General features: G+C 35.5%; 1 protein-coding gene across 1 annotated transcript in view; it reads right to left on the bottom strand.

Annotated features, from left to right (window-relative positions):
- LOC150078773 (CD109 antigen-like) overlaps window positions 1–18,199 on the bottom strand; it is a 240,069-nt gene that overhangs the window by 118,993 nt on the left and 102,877 nt on the right. Inside the window, exons 8-9 of the mRNA XM_090382423.1 lie at window positions 15,487–15,717; window positions 7,714–7,914 (exon numbers count right to left, since the gene is read on the bottom strand). Coding sequence (XP_090238549.1) covers window positions 7,714–7,914; window positions 15,487–15,717 — 432 coding nt within the window. The remainder of the gene's footprint in view (window positions 1–7,713; window positions 7,915–15,486; window positions 15,718–18,199) is intronic.

The raw sequence follows: 18,199 nt of genomic DNA, 5'->3' as shown, positions 1-18,199 counted from the left end.
TGTTTATGTTTAGCTGGTTAGAGCGTAAATCTGTAAAAACTCATGAATGTTATAATTTGAATGAAGCTTATAAACAAATGGCAGTTATCAAACAAGCACTAAAGAAGTAAATCAAATTCATCATATTCTTTGTGTAAATTAAATTAGTACAGAAGTCTCTAGCACTGTCTGAAAGTCACATTACAGCAATACCTCGCATAGCACTGATAATTGGTACCGAAACTGTTCTGTGTTATGTGAAACCATGCTGATTGAGGTATAATTATAATGGGTTTTAATTGAATACATACCAGAGAAACAGTCTATAAAAAAATTATAATAAATCTATAAACAATTTGCAGTTGATAGCCAATTAAAAGGATTTGAAATTAAAAATATTGCAAAAATTTTATTAATGAAAGGTAACATCATTAGAGATGAGAAAAAAGCTTTATTGTTTATTTAGGTTTTTCAATAATAAAGTCCAGTGAAGTCGTCTCTTCTTTTTCTCGGCATACAAGTTTTTAACTGCACCTTAAGGTGCAGCCAAAAACTTGTATGCTGAAAAAAAAAAGCATCAAAACCCATCTTATAAAATTTGCTGTATCCTGATGCTACGTTCAACATCCGGATCTCCATTCATAATCACCTTGCAGGCCATGTCAAACCCCCCTCCCCCGGGAAAAACTTTTTCCAATTCTTCTGCTGAAAATATTTTTGGTGCCACTTCAGAATTGTTTTCCTCTTCATTATATGCAGTTTGCTCATCAATTTCAAGGAGAGTTGCATCATCTAAGTCATTTGCATGTGAGTCAATGCAGTCACATGCATTGACAGTGTCAAAAAGTTTAAAATCACAAGTCTTTTCTGATCTTCACAACGTCTTTGGCAATTGTCTGAATTCGTAATTCAAAACCAGTGAAATAATTTGCCAAATGGGGCAAAACATGCTGCCAAACAGAATGCATGTTGTTGGCAGCGATTTCTAGCCAAGATGCAAATATATTTTCGATCGTATTTAAAGGAGTAAAAAATAAATTGTGAAATGAAAAGCTATCATGTCGTCTTGTCAGGATGGAATTAAGAATACTGAAAAATGTTGCACTTTGCTAGTGACTGCCCAAGGGAAGCTACTCGCATGTGTGCATGTGAGACAATAGAGTTGGCACTGCAGCATATATGTACGCATTCCTAGGCTACAACAATACAGCATATATGTAGAGTATATGTCTAGGCTATTGAATGAGTTTTAATATGTACAGTAAATTTTTGACTTAAACTTAATTGAAAACCGTGTTATAGTGAAACCCGTGCTGTTTGGAGCCGTTCTAAGCAAGGTATTGCTGTATTTTCATTAATCACACAAATTTACATTGCAGGAGCTGAATCTCACCCTCAACCATCAATACCCTGATAACGTGAGAAACTTCAAAACTTTTTTTTTTTTTTTTTTTACCTCATATATAAGGATTATCTTTTTAGTGTTTAATTAATTAGTTAAATAGCACATAACTTTCCCAATCTGAAATTGGAATGCCCTTTGGTAGTTGTCCATTGGAATTCTTGTTTGCATTTCAGATGCATTCTGACTATATGTATGTATGAATGCTAACTGAAATTCTCAGTGTAGCATACATACATACATACATTCAGGCTTTTAGGACCGTTAAGTTCTCTAGGCATTAATACTTTCTTGATAATAGCTAATGCTTATCAAATTTCTAACAGACAACAGCTATTTTATTAATAACTGATATTAACACTCTCTCTTTCTCTCTCTCTCTCTCTCTCTCTCTCTCTCTCTCTCTCTCTCTCTCTCTCTCTCTCTCTCTCTCTCTCTCATATCACTCACCAAAGAAGGGCACTGTCTTATGCAACACAAACTGCGAGTTACTGGCATGAACCAGGAGTGATATAAATCAAGCTTACTGTTGAGAGTGAGATGCTGTAAAAAGTGATTGTAGGTAAAACAATTATGCAGTGTATTAAATTCAGTTTCATTAACAGATGAAACAGTATCACAATTCCAACTAAAAGAGGGAGTTGTAATTCATTATGGACAGATAGTGTATTTACAGTGCAGTATGATTTTTCCTTTTACACTTTGATATATCCTCTTCCACCTGCAAGGGACCAGAGGAATTTTGATAAATATAACATTAATGGTGTATCAGATACAGCAGGCAGCTATTTTAAATTAGCACCTAGGCATCTCAGGTATGATGTTATGTCTGTAAAAATAAATATAAATATTGGTATTAATGGCCCCAAAGCAGGTACTCATAACTATGTATATATTATCTGTACAAGTGTGTGAGTGAATTAAGTTGAAGAAACACTATTATACCATGTGCTGATTCTGAATAATTTTTTTATTGTAAACAATTATATGGTGGGATATAAAGTAACCAACATAATACTTTACTTAAAATATGTAAAGTGACATTTCAAGATTCTGCTGAACTTGTCATCAGTTGTGAAGAACAAAGGGTTATGATTAGTTCACAAGACAAAGAAACCTCTGGATTTTCTTTGCCCTGTGTGAATGAATTAATTTTCTTTGATTGTGAACCAGTTGCTTCCTTCTCCAGGCCCGACGATTAGATTCAACAGAACATGCCCTTGTGCCATTAAACCCAATACCAACAACAACAATTTCAACAGAACACACCACTTTAAATGAATTTCTTGAGAAAGGGGACATGTGGTTATTCATACTGAAATATTAATAAATAATGAGAAGAAAATATTAACAGACAATTAATAGTTATAAAGTGAATCTACCGTGCTATGTAGTTGGTACTACATTGTATGTAGTACCAACTCAAAATGTATCAACCTAACATTGGCAATGCTTCTGAATTGATTCTGTTTGGAATCCTCCTAATCAAGCCTGAGAACCAGTGTTGAGAGAGCAAGGTCGTCGGGCATTATTAATGTTGAGTAGATATACAGTGGTTGGTTAACACATTACACATTCTGTAATTCACTTTACAACTATTCATGGTCTATCAAGTTGTATTTTTCTCTTATTATTTATTAATACATCACCTTATATTATATGTGAAAATAGAAGATAAAAGAAGAGGAAGATGAAAATCAAGATTATAAAATTAAACAAGACTTTTTAGCTATTTGGTGGAACAAAAAACTCTGAGCACTATTTAAAGTATTATTAATGTGGCACTCAGTCACCTTAAATGAGAAACAAAAATATTGTATTAAATTCCGGAATAGTATTTTCATAAAAGTTGCTAGGATTTTCTAATACTGCTGAAATAGGCATTTCTAAAAACAGCTATTTCATTGTTTATGTAACCAGTTTACATAAACCTTTCATGATTAGCAGGAGAGAAATGAGACCCCCTTAGTGCTCTTTGATGTGACATGAGGTATTATAATGAATGAAAAACTTATTAAATTTGTAATTTTAAAGAGTATCAAAAAGAAAAATTACAGATTACTGTCATATTTCTGTTGGTAGATGGTAGAAACTTCCTCCGTATGTATTTATGGGCAATAATTCTCAAACAAACAAACATACTGCTAAGCATGAAATCACTATACATGTTGGGAGTAAAGATGAAAATCAAAATTATAAAATTTAACAAGGGACTTTTTAACTATTGGGTGGAACAAAAACCATGGGCACTATTTAAAAAAACAAAAGTTCTAATATCAGTGTGATATTAGAAATTTTGTTTTTTTAAACAGTGCCCATGGTTTTTTGTTTTGGCATGGTTTTGGCAGCAGTTAAAAAACTGCTTTTTAAATCCATAACTGTGAGTGCATGCTCTACTCTTTGAAGAAAGATCCCACAACCATCTCACCAAAGATTAATGCAGTATCCATACTTCCAGTTTCATATCATTTAGATTTGGGGATGATTTTTGACACAAAGCTGACATTCAACCATCACATCGAAAAACTCATCAGGTGAGTGGCGCACCTGAAATAGAGTGCGAAACAGCACCTTCATTATGTCTCAGACAAGGTTACTGCAACAAAATATGTCAGGATCATCATATACCCCCCACTACTTTATGCAGCAGAAATCTGGGCTTTGGCAGCACCCACGAACACAAAACCCATCTGGGCAGCAGAGTACTGGCTCCTCAAGTGGGTAACCTACAAACACAGTATACCACCCAAAGCCCATACGACTGAAATGGCCCTGGCCCTGGGAATTCCCAGGCTGCCCTCTCTCATTGAACAAAGGAGACTGGTAATCATGATAAAGATGCTGACTGGTCTCATCATATCTCCTTCATTCTGGGATCTCTGTGGCTGGAGGATTCCACCTGCTCTCCAAGACACCCCAACAATTTGCCCTCTTCACTCATGCCTCCACATATCAGATTGCTTCCTACCCTACCAGATGCTTGGAAGAATCCAGGGCATCAATGCCGACTTAGAGAAATTTGCTGTTAACCGAAAATATAGGAAAAGGATTCTGGATCCAACACATCCCATGCCCTCCAATCACTCAACATAGACAGAGGCCATCCTCAAAGCAATCATAGTGACATGCAAATTCACCCCAGTTTCCCTCCAGTAAGGATTAGTCAACGACTGTCCCAACAGTCTGCAAAATGAAAAGCCTTCTGTTCATCGCATCCAAGCCAACATGCCCTGCACTTGCCACTTTAATGCTCCAATTAATTACTGAGCCTACTGGGAAAGGAGCCAGCGATGTGTGCTTCAACTGCCTCTGTTCATGCTGTTCTCTCCCACGAGCTGCGAAGACAAAACTCGAGACTTTCAAGTGTCATTTTGTTAATTTAATCTAAACATTACATTACACCAGTATTTATTTAATGTAATTTCATTTAATATATTTTTATGTCATCTTAATATTTTTATATAATATCTGTGTTTTGTTACACCATAGACACTCTTAAAAAACTACAAAGTAGTTGTTGTGGGCATCATTTGCATTTTCTCATATTGTGATCTGCCTTCACGACGAGTTGCCATGATACTGCACTACCTCAAATAAGTAACGCTTCACTAATAGAGAAGGCTATTGTTACTTATTCTCAGTGAGTACCACCACCCAGACATGTTTCAAGGCTATTGGCCTATCATCAGTGGGTGGGCAGGTACCCTAGTATTGCAGACATGACGACCCAGTTGTGAAGTTAATCGCACAATATGAGAGATGCCAAAAGGTGTATAAGATAATATTTAAAATAATTAAATGCACAAGGCATAATCATTTAAATGCACAAGGCATAATCATTTAATTATTTTAAATATTATCTTATACACCTTTTGGCATCTCTCATATTGTGCGATTAACTTCACAACTGGGTCGTCATGTCTGCAATACTAGGGTACCTGCCCACCCACTGATGATAAGCCAATAGCCTTGAAACATGTCTGGGTGGTGGTACTCACTGAGAATAAGTAACAATAGCCTTCTCTATTAGTGAAGCGTTACTTATTTGAGGTAGTGCAGTATCATGGCAACTCGTCGTGAAGGCAGAGCACAATATGAGAAAGAGCAAATGATGCCCACAACAACTACTTTGTAGTTTTTTAAGAGTGTCTATGGTGTAACAAAACACCGATATTATATAGATACTAAACTCTTAAAGTATTATGCCTTGTGCATTTAATTATTTTAATATTTTTATGTAACCTAATGCCATTATAGAAGTCACTGTATTGTCTTATTAATGTCTTATGTCATTTCATTTAATTTGTTTTATGTCCTATATCACTTAATGGCAATTTATTTATTTCTGTAGTATATCTGCTTGTTATCATCTTTATAAGCCCTGGCCTTTTGGCCATGAAGGGACATTGCAACATGATCTAATCATGTAACTGTCACAATTGAAAGTGGTGCAATTAAAGATTCTCTCTCTCTCTCTCTCTCTCTCTCTCTCTCTCTAAATTCATTGATAATACAAAATACAGTAATATTCTTGTGTTCTCTATTTGAAAATTTATATTAAAACATCTTAAGAGACTAGACCCTTACCCCCTTTTACCATAAATTTAAAATAATAATAATAAATTTTCTGTTTATACTCCGGGACGACCAAATGATCAGAGGAGTTCACAAGATAGACAGAATACAAGAAACAGCACCGTATTCAGCAGTCACGGGCTTGAACCCCGGTCACTCAAGGCACGTGTACTTATGCACCCGCGCGCCTGACCACTAGGCTACGGCGGCCTTCCTTAAGGACTTGTGGTTTTGGATTTCATGGACATTATGAGAATGTATCCACCCCTGTAAATGGACAGATCCCATTGTATTGTTATTAATGCAATTAAAGAAAAAGGTAAATTGAGTTTAATTTACCTGAATGAAAAAAGTTAACCTATTGGATTTCTGATGAAACCAAGTAGGTTAACTCTTTCAGTATCATTGAAACAAGTCAGGATGATAAATGAAATATGTACAAATAAAATATATACAGGTTTTGAGAAGCAAATGGATTTATGAAGATTACTTTCCAAAGACAAATTTCTTAAATAAATAACTAGAAAATTCTTGATTATTTTATATGAAACTAGGAGCCACTATGGCTCAATATATCCTATGTTTTGTTAATACTTAAAAATGCAAAAGAGTTTACCTCAGTACTTCTTCATAGGATGACTTCTACACTATACTCTCCAAGTAAGACCGATTTAAAAATGCATAAAAAATTCTTTAAAATAATTTAATGTGTGCATCACTCTTAGTACATGAACAATCCAACACGCCGGGATCATAGTCAAAAGCCCCAACCCAACCCCAGACCCATCAAACCCTGCATGAAACATCGAGTGACTGAAGACATTATGTCAAATATATAATATAAAAATAGATGCCAATAAAATTATATCGTGATATAAAAGTTTACTAAGTAAAGAACGCAATGATGAAAATAATTTACGATTATTTCCTTCCTTAAGTGGACCAAGCTTTGACTCCTGTCTTCTTCACGGTAGGAAAATTAATGCGAGGCATGTGTGTGTGCAGTACAATATTAATAGGAAATTAATTATTAATGTGCATGCGTGCAAATGACCATGAATCTGAAATGAGAAACGGATGCCATATGTTAATTGAGTTTCTATGTAGCCTCATTTCTAAGGTTTCCACAATCAACAATTTGGTGTAATTGTGTTGTATGTTTGAAACCTTGGCTTCACTGAACAGGAAAGTGTGATCCTCATTTATGGCATGGAAGGACAATTCTGATCACATGGATCATAATGCTTGGACCGACACAGCATGTTGTCTTCATAAATGAATTTATGAAGATTACCTTACAAAGACAAATTTATTAAGTAAATAACTAGCAAATTCTTGATTATTTTAATAAATTATCGATAAAAAGAAAACGAGAAACCAATATCCAGTCTGAAAATTTATTTTTAACTCTTATACCAAGGTCAAGGTAATATGGTCTGTAGTTAAAAAAAAAAATGTACAGGAAAGTACTGCAAAAAATCCCAAAGATGATGATGACAACAACTGAAAGTTACTTAATATTATAACTGAATTTAATTTCTTTTTTGTTGAACTAATTATAAATTAATGTCATTTTTATAATTATTTATCTAATTTAATTACTTTATATTGTAGCAATTTCAGAAAATTTTCTGCTAGCTCTTCTACAAAAAAAAAAAGAAAAAAAAAGAGGCTCAACAACAGAACAAATAACATGTAACCCATATCCAACATAATTTCAACAAAATCTCAAAGGGATCATTCGACCTGATGCCTACCTGAAGCACAATCTTTTCAGCATCTTTTGGTGCGTCAATTTCAATTTTCAGTACTGAACTCTGATCAAATTTATTCTGGATGGTTGGGAGTTGGCGATGACCTCCCCCTCTTGCCATTACTGCCATAACATTTATTACAAGTCGGGATGCTGCTAACTTTTCCTCCGGCAGAGGCACAAGATCATGATAAGAAACTGCAATCTATGAATAATTATATAGTTTCAGTTAATTACAATTACATAATAAAAAAAAAACTGTTCTTGCCAAATATCATATAGTATTTATTGTTATTATTTTGGAATTATTATTCACAAATCTGTTTTAATGCAATATTTTTGAATAACAATAGGCTACCAAGCCGAAGTTTCACAATTTATGCAATTTATTGAGATTTTTTGTGGCCAAAATATAGAGGATATCCTAGAAATCTAGTTCATGGATTTAAGGGGTAAAAATTACAAACCACTGCTGAGAGGGAATAAAGGCAAAATTAAAAACTAAAAAGGTGAAGAATTGCTGTGTAAATAAAATAGAAATTTTGCTGAATATTTTTTAAAATACATTTTTTCCATTAGTGGTGCAATAACATTGTCCAATCAAAACATTATGGCCACCCTCGCATTTTAACTTTTAGCAATCAACTGTTCCTCCTCATCTGTCATTGGTGGCATGTGTCATGGTGAGATCTGATAAATGTGATGCTGCTGTTTGTTAACCCCGGGCTTAGTGCCGTGAAGGGTTTGTAAAGTTAGTGTACCTGCATGTACCTATGAATCTTATAATAAAGATAATATTTATAATGCAGGTTTGTGTCATGTGGCCCGTGTTCAGTACATGATCGACTTGGACAAGGGATGTGATTTGACGGACTTTGAAAAAAGGATGGTTGTCAGGTACCAGCTGAAGGATGGCAGTATTATACGAACTGCAAAATTTATGGTTGTTCACAAGGTGCTGTAATTAGGATGTTCCAACAGTGGATGAATGGTAGAACAGCAGAAGTCACCAAGCCAATAGCGGGTGCCCATGTCTCATCAATGATCATGGTAAACATAGGCTGTCCCACCTTGTGTGAGCTTATAGATGGAAAACAGTAAAACAGCTAACTATGGACTTTAACCAGGGGATGATCAATGGTGTTTCCAAGACCACAATCTGCTGAACCCTCCTTCATATGGTCTCCAGAGTAGGTGCCCGGTCAAGGCACCCATGCTTATAGCCACTCATCACCAATGACACCAAAAGTTTACATAAGTATGAATGGCATTGTTAGAACATTGATTACTGGAAAAAAGGTGCTTTTTCTGATGAATTACATATCTTGCTGTGCTGTATAGATGGTAGATTGAGGGTACAACAACAAACTGCAGAGAGAAATTGCGATGTCTTAATCCAATGGAAACAGGCAGGTGGAGGCAGTGTTTTGGTATGGGGATGTTTTCCTGAGAATCACTTGGAGCCCTCATCTGAATGCTAAAAACTACCTATCTACTTTGGCTGATCAGGTACATCCCTTCATGGTGACTGTCATCCTGGATAGCATAGGTGTGTTCCAGCAGGCTAATGCACCCTGTCATGTTGCTGGTATTGTTTGAGAGTGGTTCACTGCACACAAAAGTGACTTCCAGGTGCTATCTTGGCTGCAAAATTCACCAGATATGAATCCTGTAGCACAGTGGTCTCAAACTCAAATTGCATGCAGGTCAAATGCACGAACTGAAAGCAGCTGATGGGCCGGAATTTTTTTTAACAAAATGAAAGTGAATATAAGCACCATATTTACAACAAATACATAACTGAAATGTATTCGCGGGCCGTGTAAAATTGCTTTGGGGGCCGGATGTGGCCCGCGGGCCGCCAGTTTGAGACCACTGCTGTAGAACATCTCTAGGATTATGTAAATCAACAGATGTGGTGTTTGCAACCTTCACCACAGACTATGGCAAATCTATTTCTATATAATGTATGAATATGATATTTTATTACTGAATAAGGGTTTATTCACTTTTAAATGCAGTTATTATTTTTATATACACTGTGAGGTGATCTAATTGAGGTGTATAAGGCCTTGAATGGTTTGAGCAAGCTCAGTACTGATGGGATTCTTCCTTTTGCTCTGATTACTCACTTGAAGAGACATAAATTCAAATTGAGGAAAGACAATTGTAGAATATATGTGTGGATTTTCCTTCATTTGCTTTCAGCCAGCAGGTGGTTGATAGTTGCAACAAACTTCCATCTGTTGTATTAGAGGTCGACAACTTAAATAAGTTCAAGGCAGAACTAGACAAGCATTTGGAGTGAATGGATGGGTGAAATGGGAAAGTTTCTTTTTTTTTTTTTTGGCTGATGCTATTTAAGCTTGTTTCCTTGCATCATATGCTAATGCTAATATTACGTAATAAATATATATATATTTGTGTCCTGCATAAAAATGAAAAGTAAAAGATAACAAAAACTGTGCATACAACCTTTTGCTTATCAATTTGATGATCAGTACAGCAATTTTAAGCAAAAATTTTTTTATATATAATTAAAACAAATTAAAATGTGTTAATGTGTGTTAATAGCTGCACCTGCTGATTTTTGCATACAATGCATCACAAGTTTATAATGCTGCCATATAAAGAACTGGTGAATTACAAGTAAGAATATTTCTGAATGAAATTTTTTTTTCAGGTTGCTAATATTATGATTACTTTTAAAATAAGTTAACGTATTCATAGTTTAGTGGTTATAGCTTTAAATAAATTTTAAAAAATGGTTATTTTGTAACTATATGTGTCATTTTTTAACTTTCTAATCACTTTCCTAAAACAATGACTTTCAAACAAAACAAACATCTTGCATACAGGGGCAGCACCAGGATTTTTTGGAGGGAGAGGTCCAAAGTAATTAAGGCAAGAGGCAAACGTGGTTCCAGAAATAATGAAGCTTTAATCATTACGCAGCTGTAAAAAAAAACATTATTTTTATCGTGGGATGGGGGGGCATAGTGCTTTAGCTTCTACATGGGATCATCCCCGCACATATGCACCCAATGTTCTCAAACAACCAGAAAGAAAAGCAAACTTTGCTATTTAGCTAGCAATACTTAGAGTGTCAGTACTTCAAGAAATCTGAAACCCCCTATGTTTTAATATCTTTCGCTGCAAGTGGTCTCTATCACTGAAGGAAGTAGTGATTGTTTGCAGTAGTGTCACTACTGCAAACAATCTGCTGCAATGTAATGACATAATCCAGTGGTTTTAAACCGGGATGCTGTAACAACGTTTCAGGCGTTCCATGTCTTTTGGGTTTAAGTTACTTAAAACTTTTTTTTTAAATTTATTTCATTATAAAAAGGTGTACAGTATCCATTGTACTGTATCGTTTTAATTTTTTAGTGATCTATAATTGATGTTTATTACCTCTATATAAAGAATAAAATTATTATATAGTATATATAATTTGTATTATTAATTGTAATTTTGTTTCTAATTATATCATTATAGTAACTATCATATAACATATTTTTTAAAAAAATATATATATACATAGAGAGAATCGGATTATTAAAAGGTCGAAAACCACTGTGTTAGGTATTTCTTTTGGCCCAGGGGTGCAGTGAAAAAATTACTGGGACACTAAGGATGCCGTGAATAGAGAAAGTTTTGAAATCTATGACATAATCAATGATGCAGATCAAATTTAAATATGGTAGTGGAGGAATACTAAACTTAATATTGACTCAGTTTAATAAATATATTAATTTTAACAGATTTTTTATGGCACGCTTTGAGGAGGAATGCATTTGCTCATGGGTTAAAAAAATAAAACCTTTTTTAGGAGATGCAGGAAGAATCTTTTTGTAAAGGGAACAAAATATCACTACACATTATATCTTTTTCACAAATGAACTTATTGGCAGAATGTCAGAAGATAACCAATGTTTATCTCTTGAAAAGTCTGTATTAATGGTACCATTTATATTTTCTTGTTCTTGGAAATGTTCTTCAAACGTTTTTGGTGATGTTTTTTTTTCTTGAGTGAAAAAAATAAACATTACAGTAGAATGCTTGTGCAGGCAGATATGAAGTTTTCTGAGCAGTGCAGATAGTCTGAAAGAGTAGCTCATGGCGTCTTGTCAATGATATACAGGAATTTTTCTAGCAGGGATAAGGAAGTGATTATCCCCTTGTATAAGGCAATGGTCAGGTCACACCTTGAGTACTGTATACAGGTCTGGAGGCCTCATTTTAGGAAGGATGTAGAGCTGCTGGAGAGAATGTGCAGAGAAGGGCAACAAGATTAGTGAACGGAACAAAGGGTTGCTCTTGCAAAGAAAGGCTTAAGTTTTGCAAATTACAGTGTCTGGAGACTAGGCACCTGTGAGGTGATCTGATTGAGGTGTATAAAGCCTTGAATGGTTTCAGCATGCATGCTCAATGCTGATGGGATTCTTCCTCTTGCTCAGAATAATCGCCTGAGAGGGCATAAATTCAAATTGAGGAAAGACAGTTGTAGGACAGATGTGTGGAAGTTTGCTGGTTGATTGCTGGTTGATTGCTGGAACAAAGTTCCATCTGTCATTGTAGAAGTTGATAGCTTAAATAGATTCAAGGCAGAACTAAACAAACATTTGGAGCAAGTGGATGGGTGAAATTAGAAGGGGTTTTTTTTGTTTTTTTTTTTTTTGGCTGATGCTATACAAGTTTGCTTTCTTTCACCATGTGCCTTTACTAATGCTAAGTTAGTGCATAGCATCATTTTAGTTCATAGTAAACCACCAAAGCAGGTGAAATAGCATAATTTTTTACATCTCATATTGTGCATGCCTTCGCAACTTTGTGATTTTTTAATAACTGAGAGCAAAGTGGAGGAGAAATTGTTGAAGTTAAACATAAGAAAGGCACCTGGGGTGGATGGGATCTATCCAGTTATATTAAAGGAGGCAGCAAAGCAACTAAGCAAACCCTTAGCCATAATTATGAGAGCATCCTTGGCCTCAGGGGAGGTTCCCGCGGACTGGAGATGTGCAAATGTATCCCCAATTCACAAAGGGGGATCAAAGGGTGGCACGAGTAATTACAGACCAGTTAGTTTAACTTCTGTTCCGGGTAAAATCATGGAGTCACTGGTTAAAGATACATTGCAGGATCATCTAGACAAGACTGCAGCAATAATTCAGACACAGCATGAGTTTGTTAAGGGAAAGTCTTGTCTGACAAATTTGATGGGATATTATGATGTGGTTACAAAGGAACTGGATGCAAAAAATAATTTTGATATCATATATTTGGATTTCAGGAAAGCTTTTGACACTGTTGCACATGGAAGACTATTGTACAAATTGGAGCAGAATGGTATTAAGGGTATGTTGCTCCAATGGATAAAAGGATGGTTGAGTGGGAGAAGACAGAGGGTGGTAATCAATGGGTGCTGCTCTTTGTGGACTAATTTTGTAATTAATAATTTTGTGGGACTCCACTAATGTTATTAGTGGAGTCCCACAGGGTTTGGTGTTGGGTCCACTGTTGTTTTGTATATTTATCAATGATATTGATGAAGGTATATCAGACTTAGTGTCGAAGTTTGCAGATGATACAAACGTTGGCAGGGTTGTTAATGACAGTAATGGCAGTGTGCTACTGTAGCAGGATCTAGAAAATTTGGGCAGATGGGCTAAGAAGTAGCAACTGAAGTTTAACCTTGACAAATGCAAAGTACTGCATATGGGTAGAAGTAACCCCAGAGAAACATACCAACTAGAAAATGAAAAAGACCTGGGAGTAATTGTGCAGTCAGATATGAAGTTTTCTGAGCATTGCAGACAGGCTTCCAGAGCAGGTCATGGGGTTTTGTCAATGATATATAGGAATTTTGCTAGCAGGGAAAAGGAGGTGATTGTCCCTCTGTATAAGGCAATGGTCAGGCCATGCCTTGAGTACTGCATACAGGTCTGGAGGCCTCATTTTAGGAAGGATGTAGATTTGCTTGAGCGTGTACAGAGAAGGGCAACAAGATTGGTGAGGGGAATGAAGGGATCCTCTTACCAAGAGAGGCTTAAGTTCTGCAAATTGCAGTGGCTGGTGACTAGGCACCTGCGCAGTGATCTGATTGAAGTGTATAAGGCCTTGAATGGGTTGAGCACGCTGAATTCTGATGGAGGATTCATATTACGAACCTAAGGGGGCATAAATTCAAATTAAGAAAAGACAGATGTAGAATAGATGTGTGGAAATTTGCCTTTAGCCAGCGGGTGGTTAATTGCTGGAACAAACTTCCATCTGTCGTTGTGGAAGTTGATAGGTTAAATAAATTTAAGGAGGAACTGGACAGGCATTTGGAGGGAATGGTGTGATTTTTTTTTTGGCTGATACTGCCTAAGCTCATACACTTGCTTTCTTGCATCACATGCCACTACTACTACTACTGCAACAAGTTGCGATATTTCGCTACCTCCAATAAGCAATGCTTCGCCACTGGAGAAGACTAATGTTACTTATCGGTGGATACCACCATTGAAGGTAGTTCAATATCAGGGCAACTCATTGTGAAGGCATTCACAATATGAGATATAATAAACACAATGCCATTTTACCTACTTCGTTGATTTACTATGAACAAAATGATACTATGCACTAACTTGTTCGATTAGCGAATTTTCCATAGTCAGAGGCTTTCAGTGCTAAGACCTTTTTAGTATAAATATTTTGATATAATGGAAGTGATATATTGCAATTGTTTTCATCAATATCCATAACTGTATATGTCAACTGCATTAAGTATTGATGGTTGTGAACAATTCTGAATTACTTAGTGGATTGTTGCTCTGCCTTATTGTAATTGTGACCTTTTATGGTATGCTGAAACTCCAAAGGAGCTGATTTTTCCAACTTGGTTGTCGTTGTTGTTATTTGGTTTTTAGGAGTATTAGCAACTAAGGCCATATTGCTCCGGGATATGCGGTGGTCATTTCCTGACCTTTCCGCGTCCTCCGTATTTGGTGGTGACGGGCTCGAACCCCGGTCTAATCAAGAAGCGTGTGCTACGCACTGCTGCTCCTTCCCACCTGGATACGGAGGCGCCCCCCAACTTGGTAATGAGTTTAATGAACTCATTACCAAGAATGAACTCAAGAATGTTAGCAATTAGAAATCCACAGTTTAAAAATGTTTCCCACAGCAGAGTAAAATATTTATAAATTCTGAAATAGTACTTAAAAATGATCTTTAACTTATGTACATGTATCTTTTCATTTTTATTTGTGTAGTTAATATTTCATACCCTTAAGTCATTTTCCCTTGTAAGAAGTTCTAAACCTCCATTCCCTTGGAAAACTTCTTATCTGGGTTCTACTGTATTTCAAAAATTTCTGTTTTCAAATTCAGCAAGAGCTAAATTCATCCCAAAATTCTGCCATAAATATTTACTTATCTTTTACAAAAACAATAATAATAACAAATAAACAAATATTTTTTAAAAATGTAGTACAATTCAGAAATTTGAGGTGAGTTACATAATCAACCACTGAAAATCTTAATGGTGTTGCCTAATTCCATTGAAAATTTTATTTGGCCATTGACTTAATATGCTGCTCTGGGTGTTCTGGTGTTCTGGGTATTCAATGCAAATAAATTAAGAAGTCTCCATTTTCAGTGATGTAACTGATGAAGGGCTTATTTCAGGCTACAGTTCAATTATATTTTCATATGTATTTACTGCATAGGAAATATCAAAAATCATATCAAATTACTCTTATACCAGAATGAGCAGCAATGATTTACTCACATATACTTGAAAAGGCATTCCTGGCTTGAAAATTTGAGGGCTCACTCCTAAAAACTTCAAGCTGATACTGGCAGTGATAACCCGAGTTCGGGCATATCCTGTTACAATGGCATCCATGAATCTGTCACCTACTGAAGCTTGCACTTCAATCTCACAGTGTTCTAAAGATATTGGAGCAACTAAAAGTTTGAGCCTTTCCATTGAAAAGCTGAAGTCATACATGCCATGAAACTGAAAAATTACAATTTAGAATTAGAGCCACAAAATATAAATGTAAACATAACAAACAGTCCTATTATTCTATAAATTTTCTGTTTTAATAAATTAACTAAACAGAAAAAAAATTTACAGTTTCATTAAAGTGAATGATTAAATTACTTCCAAATTTATGAGTTCCCAATTCTGTTAATTATATTTAATATTAATAAAACTCAAAAGTGTAATTAGAATAATTTCCACTGTACTCAATAATAGAATTTTTTTTTGAAAATAAAGTGCAATGCACATTATTTTATAATGCCCATATTGAAAGTTTAGATACACAGGGTTGCTGCACAGTTGCAAAATTATTTTCAATTCTAAATAATAGTTTGACTGAGGTTTTAGAATTGAAGCTTTAATTAATTTTTAGCATACTTTCCCATACAATCATTTCAATGCATTAAAATCAAATAAGTCAAAATGAATAACAGACTGACCAAACTAAATGAAAGAAAAATTATGTATGTCAACTAAACTGGTTTTATTTTCATTTAGCCAACATGTTACACTTAATTTTTAAAAATCATCCCTTAATCCAATTTTATTGCATTACACTTTTCCCATGTTTTTATGCAGACACTCTAAAAGAATCCCCAAATTTGATTTCTCTGCTCAGATATATTAATTGGTAAATCTAAGTAAACAAACCATAAATAGCATGACTTGTCACTGGGTTGGTCAAAGGCACAACTGGTTCTCTAGTTATACCTGATATATTATGCTGTATTTTAACTACAACTGCATTCATAGCATTACACAAATGAAGGAAAGGAAAGTGTTGTTTTGCATTTAGAGTAAACTCTAAGATAACTAAGACCATGATATATCAGCATATATTTTAATCCTAAAGAGCATATATTTTTTATTTAGTTTGCTTTTTTTATGAAATGAAAAATCAGTTTTTGAATGAAAATCCATCTTCCATCTGTTGTTGTGAAAGTGGGTGTTTTGAATAAATTCAAGGAAGAAGTAAACAAATTATTGGAGGGGATGGACAGGTGATGTGGGAAGGTTTTTTTTTTTTTTTTTTTTTTTTTTTGCTGATGCTTTATAAGCTTGCCTTCTTGCATCACTCTCACCACTACTAATACTAAATATCTCTCTCATACAAACCTGACTAATTCAGCCGAAGTCCATAAAAGTTCCTGACATAAAAAGAATTGAATTCAGACCTTCTCTAGATGGTGTGGAAGAAGCCGTTATAGCTACCATTGGTAGTAAAAGCAGGAAGAAAGGACAAATGAAAAGCATTGTCAGTTGAAACCAGTTCAACTGTGACTCAATTTCAAAACCAATAATTGGGGAAGGGGGAGAGGAGAAGCCATCCACTACAGAATAAAGGAAGTGGTAATGGGAGATTCTGACAAACTGCATATGTTCAAAAGCAAAAACTTCAGACTGTACAAGTATCTCCTTCTACAAGTACAAGGAGGCCGAAGAAACCTCACATATAATTGTTACTACTCATTATCAATATACCTCTTCCTTTAATGTTTGGTGTAGTTATTGGGAACAATTCTATTAGTCCTTATATTTTACCAGCCAGGCATTCAGGAATGGCAACATTTTCTGGAGCATTTGTGGGAACTATTGGAAGGCATCCCCTCTTGAAAATCATCTGAGAATGTATTTATGCATATCAGTGCACCATTCCCACTTTTCCTGCAATGTTTCTGACATATATGCCAGAAACAACATGGATACAAAAATCAAGAGTATGACAACCAATGGATTGATTAGAATGGTCCTGTATAAGGTAGCCTCCATGATCACTTGACCTTCCACTCTTAGATTACTTTGTGTGGGGTTATGTGAAAGCCATAATTTATTCCGCACATATTACACAAGGCAAACTGAAAAATATTTTAGAAGCTGCTGAGATTTTTAAACACCAGCATATTAACCCCAGGGGCTTACATATGGTGAGTATGGGCTTGGCACACCCAGGGTGGTGCCTCCGTAGCCAGGTGGGCAGGAGCGGCAGTGTGTAGCACACACTTCTTGATTAGACCGGGGTTCGAGCCCGTGACCACCAAATACGGAGGATGCGGAAAGATCAGGGAATGACCACCGCATATCCTCGGAGCAATATGGCCTTAGTTGCTAATGCTCCTAAAAACCAATAACAACAACACCCAGAGTCCTGAGCTGGATATCATCACTCTTCTCTTTCTTGATGATTCCCTTCTACTTCGGACTCTTGGTTTTTCTCTATCTCTCTCTGTCTCAGGGTAATTCAGAAATTTTTTTTTTTGGCTGGTGCAGCATAAGCCTCAGGCTTCCTTGCACCATATATCTAATAATAATAATAATTACTGCTGGAAAGAAATAATAAAATACCCTTCCTACAACATTTTTACAGGAGGTGCTGAAACCATTAAGAACAGTCCTGAAAAGATGCTAGGGAACTGTAGATTCATCATGCTGAATGTTCAAAATGGTGCACAACATT

Source organism: Mastigoproctus giganteus, chromosome 10, assembly GCF_048544385.1.
Source record: "Mastigoproctus giganteus isolate SK-2022 chromosome 10, ASM4854438v1, whole genome shotgun sequence".
Taxonomy (NCBI): domain Eukaryota; kingdom Metazoa; phylum Arthropoda; class Arachnida; order Uropygi; family Thelyphonidae; genus Mastigoproctus; species Mastigoproctus giganteus.
Note: the sequence above shows the minus strand (reverse complement) of the source record. Positions and strands in the feature narration are given on the sequence as shown.